General features: G+C 52.8%; 1 protein-coding gene across 9 annotated transcripts in view; it reads right to left on the bottom strand.

The window, feature by feature from the left end:
* Positions 1 to 490: 490 nt before the first annotated feature.
* PLEKHA7 (pleckstrin homology domain containing A7) overlaps positions 491 to 14535 on the bottom strand; it is a 214104-nt gene continuing 200059 nt past the window's right edge. For 2 of the 9 annotated variants that reach the window (XM_046015344.1, XM_046015350.1), the window contains 7 exons: positions 12759 to 12862; positions 12060 to 12260; positions 9030 to 9188; positions 6475 to 6608; positions 5561 to 5703; positions 3902 to 4012; positions 491 to 1957 (listed from right to left, as the gene is read on the bottom strand). In XM_046015344.1, coding sequence (XP_045871300.1) covers positions 3912 to 4012; positions 5561 to 5703; positions 6475 to 6608; positions 9030 to 9188; positions 12060 to 12260; positions 12759 to 12862 — 842 coding nt within the window. In that variant the 3' untranslated portion in view covers positions 491 to 1957; positions 3902 to 3911. The remainder of the gene's footprint in view (positions 1958 to 3901; positions 4013 to 5560; positions 5704 to 6474; positions 6609 to 9029; positions 9189 to 12059; positions 12261 to 12758; positions 12863 to 14535) is intronic. The other 7 variants (XM_046015345.1, XM_046015347.1, XM_046015346.1 and 4 more) reach the window with 7 other exon arrangements.

Below are 14535 nucleotides of genomic sequence, written 5' to 3'. Positions count from 1 at the left end.
ACTGGCCTCTTGGCTTCTGTTTTAAGCCTACATAACAAGTCAAAATGAATTAAATACAAATCAAGTTTGCAATGGTCCGTCACTAACCCACCTCACTGGAACGAGCTGGCGGCATGTGGGTTGGAAAGGGTCCCCGGGCGTCCTTCCTGCTATCTTGGATTGCAGTCTGCCTGCCAAACCAACCCCACACAGCAGTCCATAGCCCAGAGGCCCCTCAACTAGGGTGTTTGGGGGAACCACTGTGAGCAGCAGCTGAAGCCCCACTAAGGACCCAAAAGCACAGGCCTTCTTCCCCCAGGCCTCCGAAGTCAATCAAGTGTCAAGGAACTGTCAGCAGGAGAAACTTTTCATAAGTGAACATAAGAAGATCGAGAGCTGACACTGGGGACTTTCCAAAGAAACGGAAAAAAGACTAAGGCCACTCCTGAGGACAGAGCCAGCAAGAAGCAGAAAGAATATCAGGTTAATATTTTAATCTGTACATCACATATTTTTTTGCAAACCATTACACTTTTATTTAAATTAACTTTTTCTTGCAAAATATTCATTTCATTTTTCCAACAAAATCTTATAAAGGCAAAAATAAAATCTTATTTTGGCAAATGTCATGAAGTTGATACTGGCAGCATGTGGAATTAGTTAAAAATAGACAGCAATTTCTAAATATAGTTAAGATTTTTTTTCTGACCATAGTCAAAGACAAATTTTCATTTAAAGTGTGGCCCCACCCAATGGAGGTTTTGTTTTTTCTTTTTTTCCTTAAAACATCATTTTCTGTATGCAAAATATCATGAGCTCATGACTTAAATAAAGGGCCACAAACACTGCTCCTGGCTTGGCAGCCCCCTCCTCACCTGAGACTGGAAGTCAAGTCCAAATCCTGCTGCTGTCCATCAGGGATGCTGGGGGCATACGGCCTGACCACTGGCCACCAGGCCCATATCACGGGGAAACTGACCTAGGTTCTCCCGGGCAGGCAGCAAAGTCCTGTCACAGCCTAGTGTGGAGTCAGGGAGTTTTAGAGAGACACCACCCCGTGTGAAGTTTATTGCTTATGATACAATAAAAAGGTGCTTCCTCTCACCTTTTCTGTATTTCAAAGGGCATATATATACATACACACACACACACACACACACAGACACACACACACACACACACATATATATATATATATATATATATTTTTTTTTTTTTTTAATTAAAGCAAACTGTTCTGTTTTTCCTAAGCGAGCCCTTTGCTGAGAGAGCCTCATGAACAGGTTGGGAGCCAAACCTCTTGAATATACTACTGCCCCTAAACTAAACCCAAGGGCCAAGGCACAGACTTGGGCTCCACATGGCAGCCTGTTGGAGTTTCCCCCTCCAGAGCCAGTCATCTGGCCAGGTCAGGGACAGCTAACCTCTGCAGCTAAGGAGCCCTCTTCCCCCAGATAGTATGCCAACGAGCCCAACGCCAGGCTCCCCTGGAAGCACATATCAAATCCAACCGTCACCTGAGTTCACAGATGTTGGACTGGCCCCTGCCTGCCCTGCCCTTCTCCCCAGCCCACACCTACCACACACACGGTACCTGAATTTGTAGGTGCAGCTCCAAAATCCTGCATCCTCCCCTTTCCAGCCACTCAGCCCTTGAGGTGAACATTATAAAATATATTCTGAGTCTAAAATACAGCGTCAGTATCTTATAGTGTGTATCAAAAGTGCCTTTGTCATATGTAAAAAGGAGTCTGAACTAAAACAAGTTGGGGGGAGGGTTGTCAGGACCTAGCCCTATGCTGAACACCCCACAGTTGGTGGACCACTCCTTCTTCCAGCCGGAACCCCTGCTGAGCTGGAAGGGGGGGTTTCCTTGGGGGAAGGAAGATCAATCTTCTTGGACGAAACTGGTTCTGCGGGGTCCCCAGCTCCGGACTTCTCCTTTGCACGTTGGGTCATGGGTCAGTCACGGCCTGGGCTAGCAAAAAGCACAGGACACAATAAGAGGCTGGCAGGACCCCAGCCCACATCTGGGGAGCAGGCAGTGGGCATGTCTGTACACGCACACAACAGGGAATGGAAGGCTGACAAGACAGAGAGCAGCTGAGCAGGGGACTGGGGCAATGCGGCCGCTGCTGGGGGACCCTCAGCTTCTAGGACCATGGGCATCCGGCCCCACCCTTTCTTCACCCCTTCCACGTCTAGAAAGTTTTGCCAGACATATGCTGGCTCCTAGATTGGGTCTCTGCTCTGATAAGGCAAAAGTCCTGAGCAAAGAGGACTCGGGGGTCTAGTTCTGGCCCTGCTCTTCATTCACTGAGTGACTCTGAGTAATGCTTGCTCTCAGCCTCTATGAGTCTCATTTTATCAAACTAAAAACAGAATGGTCATACCCACCTCCTAATGAAGATCTACCCTAACAGGAGGGCAAACGGGAATGTGGACATCCACATTGTGCTCTGAAACAAGGCAGTAAAGGCCTATCTCACAACTACAGGGGTGTCAAAAGCCGGAAGGAACAGGGCCTCGCCCCTGCCTCTTCGTGGCCTAGCATGGGCCACATGTGGCATGTGGCATGGCATCACCACACTCAGATCTCCAGGAGAAATCCACTCACCTTACTGTGGCCCCAACAGGTCCCTGTGACCTTGACAAAGGACTGGCTGGAGCATTTCCCTGTGGTTCTTCGCTCACTTTCTCTAATGCACACTTTCCAAGGGCCTGGCCCAAGCCGGCCAACCTCTTCCTTCTACCCTCAGGCTGGCAGGGCACCAGGCTGGGGGACACCTGCTGAAAATCACGAACCCCACCCCCAATGCACACACTCTCTGTCTCCCCCTTCTCCAGACACCTAGAGCTCCTGGGGGCACCCAGATGAGTCCACTGTAGGGACAGGGAACAAAGGCGCTGAACTCGCACCATAGGGGTTCAAACCCTGGCTCTGACACTTAGAGCTTCAACTCCTTGGGCAAGTCCCTCAAGGCCTCTGAGCTCCATTTCCTCCCCTGTACAATGGGGGTGAATGTCTTCATAAGGTGGTTGTGTGGATCAAAGGAGATGCTTAGCACAATGCCTGGCACATAGCAAGTACGCAACCATGCTACCCGGAAGTACACACAAAGGAAAGAGAGGGAAACCCTACAAAATGATGGCGAGATGGAATGTCAGGGAGAGGACCACTGAGACTTCTGGTATGACCGTCCCTTGTCCAGGTGAGGCAACTGGGCTCAGGCCACGAACTCACCCCAAGACTGGTCCAGACGCTGGGCCTCCTGGCTCCTGCTCCAGTGCTCCTTGCCTAATCCCTCCCTGCCTCTCATCACTAAATGCTCTCATGGGAGGCCCCACAAGAGGTGGTACCAGAACATTCTGAATGCCAAGGTACCCTGGTGGCCTCCCCCCAAAGCTTCCCTTCTTCTCCCCCTCCTAAGGTACTCAAGTGCCGAAAAGGGCTTGAGTCTTAGTCCTTGCTCTGACACCAATTCCATTTGACTTGGAGTGAGCCTCAATGGGCTCCAGGTTCCTGGATTTTTCTAGTCTTCCAGCTCTTCACACTCTCTGGCCAGAGCCCTGAGAGCCTGAGACTAACTTCCACCCACAAGCTGGCAGTCTGGCCTGCACAGGTTCCTCGGGGCACTGGACTCCCTGCAGGAAACAGCGCTGGGTAGAAGAGGTACAGCTCCCGCTTCTGTTTCAGGGAAGCAGGGGGCTTGGATCACCCAGCCCCTACTGTAGCGAAACCACTGAGAGTTGAGCTCCTAAAAACCATCCATCCCCCACCCACCCACCAGTCCAGGGCAGTCTCCCCAGCGGCGGCTTTGCCAGGGAAAGGAAGGAAGCAGGTGGCACTGCAATCATCTCGGCGGCGGGGCGGGGGGCATGCTCGGCGCCAGGGGAGAGGCAGGCCAGGCAGGGCTCTTACTTGGAAGGTGTTAGACAAAGGTGTAGTGGAGTCCGTTGCTTAAGGGGGGGTAAGGTGGCACCGTCCTGGAGGACAGGGGGGCGTTAGGCGGGAGGAGGGCCAGCTGCTGCGCTAGACGGGCACACAGGAATTAAGCGGGGCGTTAGGCTCCTCATCTGCTCCTGCAGCGCCAGATGCCCCACGCTCGGCAGGGCTGGAGGGGCGCGGGCCACACTGCCTGTCACTAACAGCCTGGACAGCATACCCATGGGGCCCGGGGGGGCCTGGTTGGGACAGGCCCGCAGTTCCCAGATACTGCCTCTGAGCTAGAGAGAGGGAGCAAGAGCAAGGAAAGGCCATGGCAAAGATGGCCACTTGTGGAAAGGGGCCGGAGGCCCTGCTAACTGCCCGCAGGGTGCGTGAGCCCTGGCAGGCTTGCCTGCCAGCCATAGGAAGCTGAGCTCCATGTACGTAGGGCAAGCACAGGCCAGACAAGAGGACACCTATGTTGGGGGCGGGGGAGTATCCCTGCTGGACCCCTCAACATGGAAAGGAGTCAAAATGACCCACAGGGAGCCCCCAGGATCACTAGGAGGAGGCATCTGGGTGAGTCTTCAACTGTCTCCCGGCCACACCAACCACCTCTCAGTCCACTTAGCAGTCTCCAAGGGAGTGAGGACAGCAGGGGCTGCAGGGACTCTGTATAGGATCACAACATGGGGGGACAGAAAACAGCCTTCCTCTTGTCCAAGGTCACTCCCCTGGCTTCTTGAAGCGATGTTCAAGCTCTCCTCCCCAGACCAGACTTCCAGGGCCAGTCCTCTCTGGGCCCAGCAGGCCCCACCCTTCATCATTTTCAGACCTTTGGCCAGGGTTGGGGGCTAGGGGACGGTGACAGCACTTCAGGCTCTATGATCACGCCCTCCCCGGAAGGCCTGGCCACGGGTGCTACCCAGACACACAGTGGCCCCTACGTCTGGGGAGCAAATAGCACTGGGTCAACTCGGAGGGCACAGACGGGGAGCGGAGATGTGGGTGGAGGGAGGAGCCACAAGTCTGTTTCCTGGCTGAGAGAGAAAGCCTTGTACACACACATACACACACGTGTGCACATGCACACAGACCCCCTTCCCATCCCACGGTGTTTTTCCCCCACTGGCCAGCAAAGAATCCCACTTCCCAAGTCCTGGTTACTGGCAGAGGCCACTCTGACAAAGCAAACAGTGGCTTCGATTTGGGGGCCAAAGCAGGGGTCCCAGGGAGGGCTCGAGGGTTCCCCTCTGCCTTGCCCCAGCAAGAAATCCAAACACCAATGCTTTCCTGTCCCCTTTCTTGTGAAGCCAGAAACCTTAGCCTTGGCCCTATCTCAGGGGCCTGAAAAACTTATTCTTAACTCACATTCTCAGAGAAAGCTGAAGAGCAGCACCACTCCCAGATTTAATGAGGAGCTCGAGACACCCTCTCCTGGACCTCTAGCCGCTGACACTCCTGAGCCTCGGTTCTCCCACCACCCGCCCCGCCGAAGCTCACCTCCCAAGCCCTGGAGTGCTGATGGGACCGGAGGACACACCGCTCCCCCGCAACTACCACGCCTGACAGCTGGCTTTCCGCACACACCCTGACAGGCCATGCTGGGCTCTGAGCCCAAGCAGGGCTGGAGGCTGGCACCCTCGGCCTCACCTGCCACCTGCTTGCTGCGCTGGGAGGCCTCGGAGGCCAGCGCGTAGGAGATGTTGATGATGCGTTCCTGCTCCTGCAGCTGTAAGTCCAGGTCAGCCGCGCTGTTCCGATCCTGGCCCGATGGCGGCTGCAGGTTGCACATGCTGCAGGAGGGCCAGAAAGCAGGCTATGGGCTCTCCCCACCCCGCCATCTGCCCCAGGAGAGGAGGGTCTCCGTGGCCTAGAGACTCTGGCCCTTTTCGGGGGCATCGGATAAACACAGAGCGCTCTCTCCCTAGACAAAGGCGTATGTGCTTCTCCCAAACACCCAGCCACAGCTCTGTTCCTCCTGTGGGGGATCACAGCCTTAAGAGGAGAGTTCCAGCTCTGCATTCCTATTAAATCCTAACATGAAAAGGCTAACCCAACTCTGAAAGAGAGGCCTTCCAATACCACGTTTAGGTTTCTGAAGCTCAGGGGCCGAGGAGATAGGAAAGCCTCCTGTCCTGGCCTCCGGGGAAGTGGGCAAGGCCTCCGGCTGAGCCCCCTGGCTCTGGTCTAGGGATCTGTGTGAGGAAACATAGGCCCCGACACCAGACCACCCGGTGTTGATCACCAGCTGCGTCCACCTCACTGTCACACTTGGCTCCACTCCCTATATTGGCCAGCATCACAAGACACAGATCTGGGGGCAAAGGACCAGGGCGGCTCTCTAGTGCATATTTCAGGATTGCAGATGACCTGGCAAGCCTCCTCAAGGACCCGCTGGTGCCATTCTGAGAGCTAGCCTGCCCTTTGCAATAAATAGGGCTTACGTGAGTCAGAGACCTGGCAAAACATACACCCTAGTCAGCCCGGCCCAGGTCCCAGGTAGTAGAGACACCCCCGGGGTCGGCCTAGCAAGCTGTCAAGACTTAAGCATCGTAAGCGCTGACCTGGAACGAGCAAGGATGTTGCGGATCTTCTCAGCTTTGCGATACCGCGCCTGCAGCTCCTCAAGGCTGGGCGGCTCCTCAGGGTCCAGCTCCACGTAACGCTCAGGGATGGAGACCTTCTCTGGTTTGGCCAGCTGAGGAAAGGACCAGGCGGCGGCGGCAGGGGGGCTCAGATACTGGGCTTAGAACTTGCTCCTCGCCCTGTCCCCCAGCACAAGGCAGCACATGGAGCCCACAGAGCTACGCAACGTGCCAAGATCAAGGGCAGTCCGCTGGGAGTCAGGATCAGAACTGTGTTCTTTCCACCACACCAGACCACCTCCTTCGGACCAAGGGATGGAGGGGAAAAGCAAGACAGCAAGACTAGAAGCCCTCAGGATAAAATGATTATCCTTAATGCCGCCTTTGATAGGAGCTGAGCCCTGCCAACCTCCACAGCCACACTGATCCACCGTGCGGCCTCTGTCCCCGTGCTCTCCTCCACATGGGACGCTCTTCCGTTCACTCCCCTCCTTCTGACCCTTTGGACCTCACTTCCAGAAGTCTTCCCTGCCCCTCCCCACCCCACCCCTGGTATCCCGTCCTGTTTTCTGTTTGTCTCTCTGCTGTCAAGTGCAGGGACCTGACACCCAATAGCCCTATAGCAAACACTCCTTGGATGGGTAGATGGTTGTGTAGAGGGATTCGTGGTTGGGTGGGTAGACGAAAGGAAGCGATTATGCTTTCTGTCCCTCAGAAGCTCCTCTGCTCTAGACAGTAAGCAACCATGCAGTATCCACTGGTCCCAAGAGGACAGTGTCCCCAGCTCCCCCCCAGTCTCTGACGTGAGCCCAGCAGCAACCTCAGCCTGGTGACACCCTACTTAGACTCAGAATGATAAAGGCAACTTTTGCATGCCCCAGGGAATTTCTTCCTCCTTGAACTACAAAAGCACATTAGAATGAGGTTTGTTGAAGTTTCTAAAAATAAGCTAAATCCAATCCCAGGACAGATCTGGACTTGAATTTAAACCCATGCAGACCTTTCATTCTGGTGAAAGATGGCAAGAAATAAGCTCTTCTCTCTTATTTCCAATGAGGGCAGATCCAGAGGAAGGAAGTAGATTACATTATAGCAGGAGGGATTTAGGTTAGAGATAAGAAAGGACTTTTTCCCCTGGCTGGCAGGCTAATCAGAACACCACCAAGCAACCTGCATTCCCAAGGCAGCAGGGAGAAGCTTCTTGGGAGAATCTGAGAAAGCACAGACCTTTGATTGTTGCAGAGGTGCCAAAGGCAGAAAGTCTGAGGGCAGGGGATTGGTTTCCTTAACCTCTGGAGCCCTAGCTGTCCCCAGAACTTGGCAACTCCATAGATGTCAATTTGCTAAATCTAGCCTTCAGGTGGTGAGAACATTTCCCCTCCTGCAGTTTCAGGGCATGCCGAGTCCTCTTATAAATATTTGTGGGGTATCTGCGGGCCCCTGTGTACTTCATTCAACAGAGCTGTCACCCGGAAAATATTGACAGAGCACCTACTATGCGCCAGACTCTGTGCCGGGCACTAAGAGCACAGAAGTGAACCAAACAGCCACAAGCACTGTTCTACAGAGCTTACAAACAGCACATTATAGGCCACAGGAGACCTCCCCATGTCATGAAGACCCTGAATCTGTCCCACTCTAATTCCGTGCTCTTCCCTTGGGTAAGACACATTCCTCAATGACAGAAGACCCAGGGGTTACTTGCTTTTCCAGGCCTGTCCAGTCATGACGCATTTGTGCCACCAGAGGGCACTAGAAGAACTCAGACTAGAATGCAGGTCTAGACTCTGCCAGGGCTGGAAATTTCACCTGTGATTTTTCAAACCTGCTCCCCTCCACACCTACCCCCTCCTCACCAAGTCTAATTACCCAAGTTGGCCTGACTGGCCCACTCCTAGTTTTCCAGGGAGCATTTCCCAATAACCACAGCTACCTCATCACACACCTACTATGTGCCAGGCCCCATGCTCATGGTTTTCCGACAACCGCTAATCCTCCAGGCAATGTGCTAAGTCAGCTCACCCCTACCACAACCCACTTGACTGTCGGGGGAAACCGAGGCTCAGAGAAGTTAAGTGACTTGCCCTCAATTGTGGAAAGAGAGAGATGGATGGGTCTGAATCTGCATCAAAAGGCCTTAGCTCTGGGGCATCTGGGTGGCTCAGTCAGTTAAGCATCTGCCTTTGGCTCAGGTCATGACCCCAGGGTGCTGGGATGGAGTCTCATATATAGTTCCCTGTTCAGCAGGGAGTGTACGTTGCCCTCTGCTTGTCCTCCCTCCCTCTTTCTCCCTTCTCTCTCTCACTCTGTCACAAAAATAAATAAAATATATATTTTTAAAAAATGCCTTGGCTCCTTTTATTGCCTCGAGCTGCTATTCATCCATTCTCCTGGCCACACTGACACTGAGCCTTGTCCCCGTTCAGGACAACACCTTCCCCCAGTGCCACTGGGTGGGGTGGTCAGGCCACAAGCCAAAGGCTGTTTCTCCTGGGGTGGGGGTGGGGGGACATGAAGGAAGCCCCTGCCCTCACCTCTCTGCTGATGTCCAAGTCATAGTCTTGAGGTTCCAGGTCCAACTCAGTGACAGGCATGGCCTGCACTTTCAACCAGCCATTTTCCTCCTTGTCCTTTCTCTCCCCTTGCATGGCCCGTTCCAGCAACTGCAGGTCAAAGTCCTGCTCGCGCTTCCACTGGCAACAGAACAAGAAGGTTAAATGTAGTCACTTCATGACTGCTACAAGAGCCAGGCTTGTCCCCTTTCGGATGGGGCTTGCAGGTACTGGGGTCCTTGGGAAGGGGGACTGTGACCCACTGGGGAAAAGCTGTGTGACCATGAGCCCCTCAACCTCATCTCCAAGTCAAGGCAATGGTTGTGGGACATGGGTGGTCCCTGTGGGTTGCAGTAACCCCATGTAATGGAGAATGAGGCCTCTGCCTCATTTATATGGCCTGATGCCAGGCTGCTGATTTCTCTCCCATCTAGGCCCCCAGAGGATTCACCCACATATCTCTAGGGCCCACTTCTAAGACCCATGACTTCAGACTCACAATGGTCCCCAGAGATACAGGAAGTTTCTCGGTCTAAGAGGGTGACCCTGGGGTAGAGTTCCAGAGAAGCTGCCCTATAGCTTGTGGAAGCCTTTCTAGTTCAGGAACCATACAATTCAGTTCAGACGTGATGGAAAAAACAAGCCCTTTGAGGCCCTGGTAAGCACATACCAATAGCCAAGACCTACTCTAATGGATAGTCCCAAGAGGATACATTTGGGGTGGGGGTACTGCACCCACATTAGGGTAGGGAAGGTCCAAGCAGGAAGTCTTGGGCCTAGGGAGGCAGCTAAACTGCTGCTTACCCAGGCATCTATTTGGGGGCAGACACTTTAAGTTAGAAAAACAATGAAACTACGTACAATTGAAATGCTAAATCAAACACATTTCCCAGGCTCTTCCTTAGTACCAGCTAGGTACTAAGTAACTTAGTTAGGTACTAAGTAGGTATTAAGTTAGGTACTTAGGTACTGAGTAACTAAGTTACTTAGTACAAGCATCCCTTCACAGAGGGAAAAACTAAACTGGCCATTTTAAGATCCAAACGCAACTCTGCAACTCTGTGGGGGCCTTTCAAATCATCTATGGCCTATGTTCTCACAGGCCTCTGACACTGAGCAGGTTGTTAAGAGGAGGGAACAGCCTCAAAGCTTCTCTTTTCTTGAGCAGAAACCAAGCAGATGCTTCTCCATCCCAGCAGACATCTTCTGTCCCACCCCATATATCTCACAGAGCCCCAAGTGATGATAGTCTTTGGTGCCCCTTCATGTACCCCCAAAGCCCCAAACCCATGGCCATATTGGCACATTTCACCCATTCATGCACAAGCTCTCAATACTGACTCCAAGCCAGTGGGATTGCTCTTAGGTGATGATTTCCAATTACAGCATGAAAGGATTAGGCATTTGAAGTTTTAAGGATGAAAAATTTAATGATTCACAAAGAAAATGCACATTTTCTTAGACGCTCACAAGTGTCCCAAATAGACAAGTCCTCATTGAAACCCAGCCTGATTGTTTCCACAAACAGGAAAAGTTCACTAGACTCTGCGATGTATCCTGGGGAAGAACCACGCCAATCCATTGTCATTAAGCAACACGTTTATTGGCGTTGATGCAGAGACTTACACAAGTCTTTTTTAAGAGAAAAATTACAAGATACTCAAGTTACGATTTTTAGATAATCTTTCTACATTTGAGACATCAGGTTGTAAAAGGTCAGTGTTACCCCAAATGACATTTGCTTATAAAGTTTAAGTTACCGGCTTTGCAGCTTTTCAGGATACGAGTGTGCTGGGTCTCACCCCTTTGGTGTCTGTGCTAACAGCTGCAGAGAGCCCCTCTGAACACAGAACATAATATATCTTGGCATCCATTCAAATGACTAAATACGAGAAACACAAAAGGTTTTCCATAAGAAACTGTGCGATAGGACTGGAGGAATTAAAATTGAACCACTTTAGATTGGTAGTATTTATTTAAACGTGAAGTCTCTGAAGCCTGTGTCTACCGTCCGGATGTAAGGCATGGACTTTGATCAACTCGTAATGCCCAGACCTCTGCCCATGATCACGGCCCTCAGGCAGCTGGCTGGCTCAGCCCTGTGGGGCGGCTTCTGGGTTAAATGAATTTCAAGTCAGTAGGCCTGCATCAAGGGCATAGCAGAAAGGTGAGTCACACATGGGAGTGCTAGCTAGGCTATGGAGACAAGAGCTTCTATTACAAGCCTGGTAACAAAGAGCACAGGCCAGATAGAGAATGTTTAATGCAAATTAGAAGCTTCTGTAAACACAATCAGGCAGGATTAGAGAGGCAATGAGCGGTAACACTAAAAGCAAAAGAGCTTGTGCGATGAATTAGGGAAACAGCAGTCTGGCTAGAGGGCTAGGGAAACAGGGAATAGTCTGATGGAATGTTTCCCAAAGGGACAGAGGGGGACTGTGGGCAGGGTGCAGCGCCAGGAAGCACACCAGGGGGCAGCACAGGTACCCCCCCCCCCCCGACCCTGCTCTTCGGGGGGTACCATGAGGCCTGTCAGCACCACAAGCTGGGGGAGACCACCTGCCATCAGGGCTGTGGAGCCCAACCCTGTGCTCAGCTCCTTCGCAGGGCATTGCTGAGAGGTCTGGGAGGCTAGCTGGCTTGCGTTCCTCCTCACCAATCTTATCACCACCTTCCTCCTCCATTCCTGAACTCTGTATCCCCAAGTGCTTGATCCAGCTGGAGGGCTACAAAGCCCTCTCTCAAGTTCAGCTTGGAGAACAAACTTGGGACACTTGCTCTGGCTCCTAGGCTCCTGCTGTGACATCCTCATTCCTTCTCTGAGTCCGGATCACCCTCTGACCAGGTCACAGCTGTGGCCCAGGTTGTGGACACACAGCCTATGGGGTGTTCTCTGAACCATCTCTGTTGAAGGCCTGCTCTCTCCAAGGTATGATATTCGTTGTGTTTGGGGAACTCGGGGAAGCTCTGCTCCCCGTCCCAGCCCCACCTGCCTGGACCCTCCTAACATACTGAGCCGCGGTCTCCAGGGAGAGGCTGGCTGAGGTAGCGGGACGAGGGCAGACCCGTCCTCTCTCCTTGGCTCAGTGTCCTCTTGCGCTCCCGGACCAGGGCCTTCTGGTGCCGCTTCATGCGCTCCAGCTGCTCCTCCGCGCTCATCTGGCCCCGCTGGTGATCCCCTGAGTACAGGCGCTCCAAGGCACTCTTGGGTCTCTGAGGAGCAGGAGGGTGAGAGACAGGGCAGCTGGGCTGGGCCTCAGAGGGCAGCCATCATTCCTGTCCTTTCTTTCTTTCTTTCTCTGTCACATGCTCTGACACACACACACACACACACACACACACACACACTCCTCTAAGCATACTCAGGCTCTCTGGAGAGGACCCCATTCTGCAGATGCAGACTCTGAGGCCCAGGCCTCAGCTGGACACACATGTAGCATGTGATGGGGCCAGAACTCAGGGTACAGACTTTCTGGGTACACTCCTGTGAGCCTAAAAGGCTGGAGAGAAAGGTAAGGGGTGGTCCTCAAGAAACAAAGAGAGCCAGATGGTGCCCTTCTAGGTGGGCAGTGGGAAAGATACCACTGAGCACATGGTGACAGGGACCCTGAGGTCAGAAGGGGCTGGGGTCACCTCAAAGGCCATCCCTGGGGCTCCCAGGATTGCCAGTCACCATCCACCTCATAGCCCTTGCCTCCTAAGGCCACTCACAGGGACGGTCACCGTGCTGCTTTCGGGATTTAGACCCCTCCGAAGCGTGACGTAGGGAGCAATGGTGGATGACTGCTGGAGCCTTGACGTGGATCCTGAGAGCCCTTAATGAGGAAAGAGAAGTGCAAGTGTATTTATGATGGGGTGGACAGGCTACCAGCCCCTCCCACATCACCTCCCACTCCTGAGAGGGGACCATGAGGACCTAGCCAACAACCCATTCCTCTTCCTCCCCACAGCCTAGAAGAGCAAGGCCTAGTAGAGGAGGAGGGGCCAGCCCAAGGGTGCTCTTTGTCCCCAGTGGGGTACAGTGTCCCTGGAGATCTACAGACCACCCTAGTCTCCCTTCACATGCAGAAGACCTGGGTTGCTTGGCAGGTAGAAAGGATGAAGAGGAAGGAATACCTTTCCTCTTCCTTCCTTCCTGGTGCACTCCTGTGCATCCTGCATGACCCAACCTAGATGCCCTGCCTGTGTGAAGCCTTCTCAAATGCCCCAGGCAGATTTTACTGTTCTCTCTACCCTTCAGTACATGCACTGGTTACTGCACTGACCACAGTGCCAGCACACCTAACCAACTAGCCTGCAAATGTAACGATGCCTGCCTGACCGACTGACTGAATGACTGAACAAATAAATGAATGAAGGGAAAGCAGCAGCACCAAGTATTTATTAAGCACTTAACTATGGAACAGGCAGGCACTGTGCTTGGTGTTTTATATAGATTTTGTTCCACTGGTCTTACCATGTAAGCATTATCTGACCATTGCAGAGATGCCTAGCCTAAGGCTCAGAGAGGTCAAGGAACTTGTCCAAAGTCACATGGTAGGAATATCATTGACTCTGTGCTTCCCACATCGGGGTTGGTCCTGTGGCTTAGAGAAACCATCTCACCCCGGCTGGCTGATGCCACTGCCTGTGCTTTCTCTGCTAACACCAATTCTTATCAGGGGTGGTTCCTGACATCTGGAAATGGGCATCACACCCACTGAGGACACCACTAGCATTTGGCACATAGGGGAAAGAACAATAAATGCCCTGAAATGCAAAGAGAATCCTGAACAACAAAGAACTATTCTGCCCCAAATGCCACTAATACTACCGCTGATATACACCTATGCCATAACGAACTAAGGGAAGTGTCCCTGGGCACAGTGCCAAGGGTTGCTGTGGCCCTCTTCAGCAAAATCCAGAGCCTACACCCTCCAGGGACCAGCTCAGGCCATAGCGTGCCTAGGCCTCTAACCCTGCAGGTGCCAGAACCAAGCTGTGGCTCCTTCTGCTTCTGCACCTGGCCAGTGGGGAAAGCACTGACCACCCACCTTAGGGAGCAGACAGGAGGACCAGGGGAGGAACAGATGCAGGAGTGTGGTCAGCCTGCTCAGAGATTCCAGGAGCCCCAGGTGCAACAAGGTCAGGAGACCTCCCTTTAAGGGGATTTCAGAGAAGAGGGTCTGGCTGTGGGGACCAAGAGGGTATGGGTAAGCCTAAGGGCCTAAGTCTGCTCCCATCCCCATCTGGAAGGGATAGGGGAGGACAAGGAGAAGGAAAGTGTGTTTGTTTATAGAAGGGACTCATGGAGTCTTTGAGTGATACAGGACAGCCAAAACCCCCCCTGGAAGGTTTTTCCTTCCAAACTGATGGCAGTCACCCAACATCCTAGCCTGCAGGGTCAGAGGCTCCGGAGTCAGAACTCTGGGACTGTATTCTCACTCCATCACCTGTTGGCCATTTGGCAAGTTAGCTAATTACTCTGAGTCTTAGTTCTCTTATCTCT

This window comes from Meles meles, chromosome 8 (assembly GCF_922984935.1).
Source record: "Meles meles chromosome 8, mMelMel3.1 paternal haplotype, whole genome shotgun sequence".
NCBI lineage: Eukaryota > Metazoa > Chordata > Mammalia > Carnivora > Mustelidae > Meles > Meles meles.
This window is presented reverse-complemented; position numbering and strand designations above follow the sequence as displayed.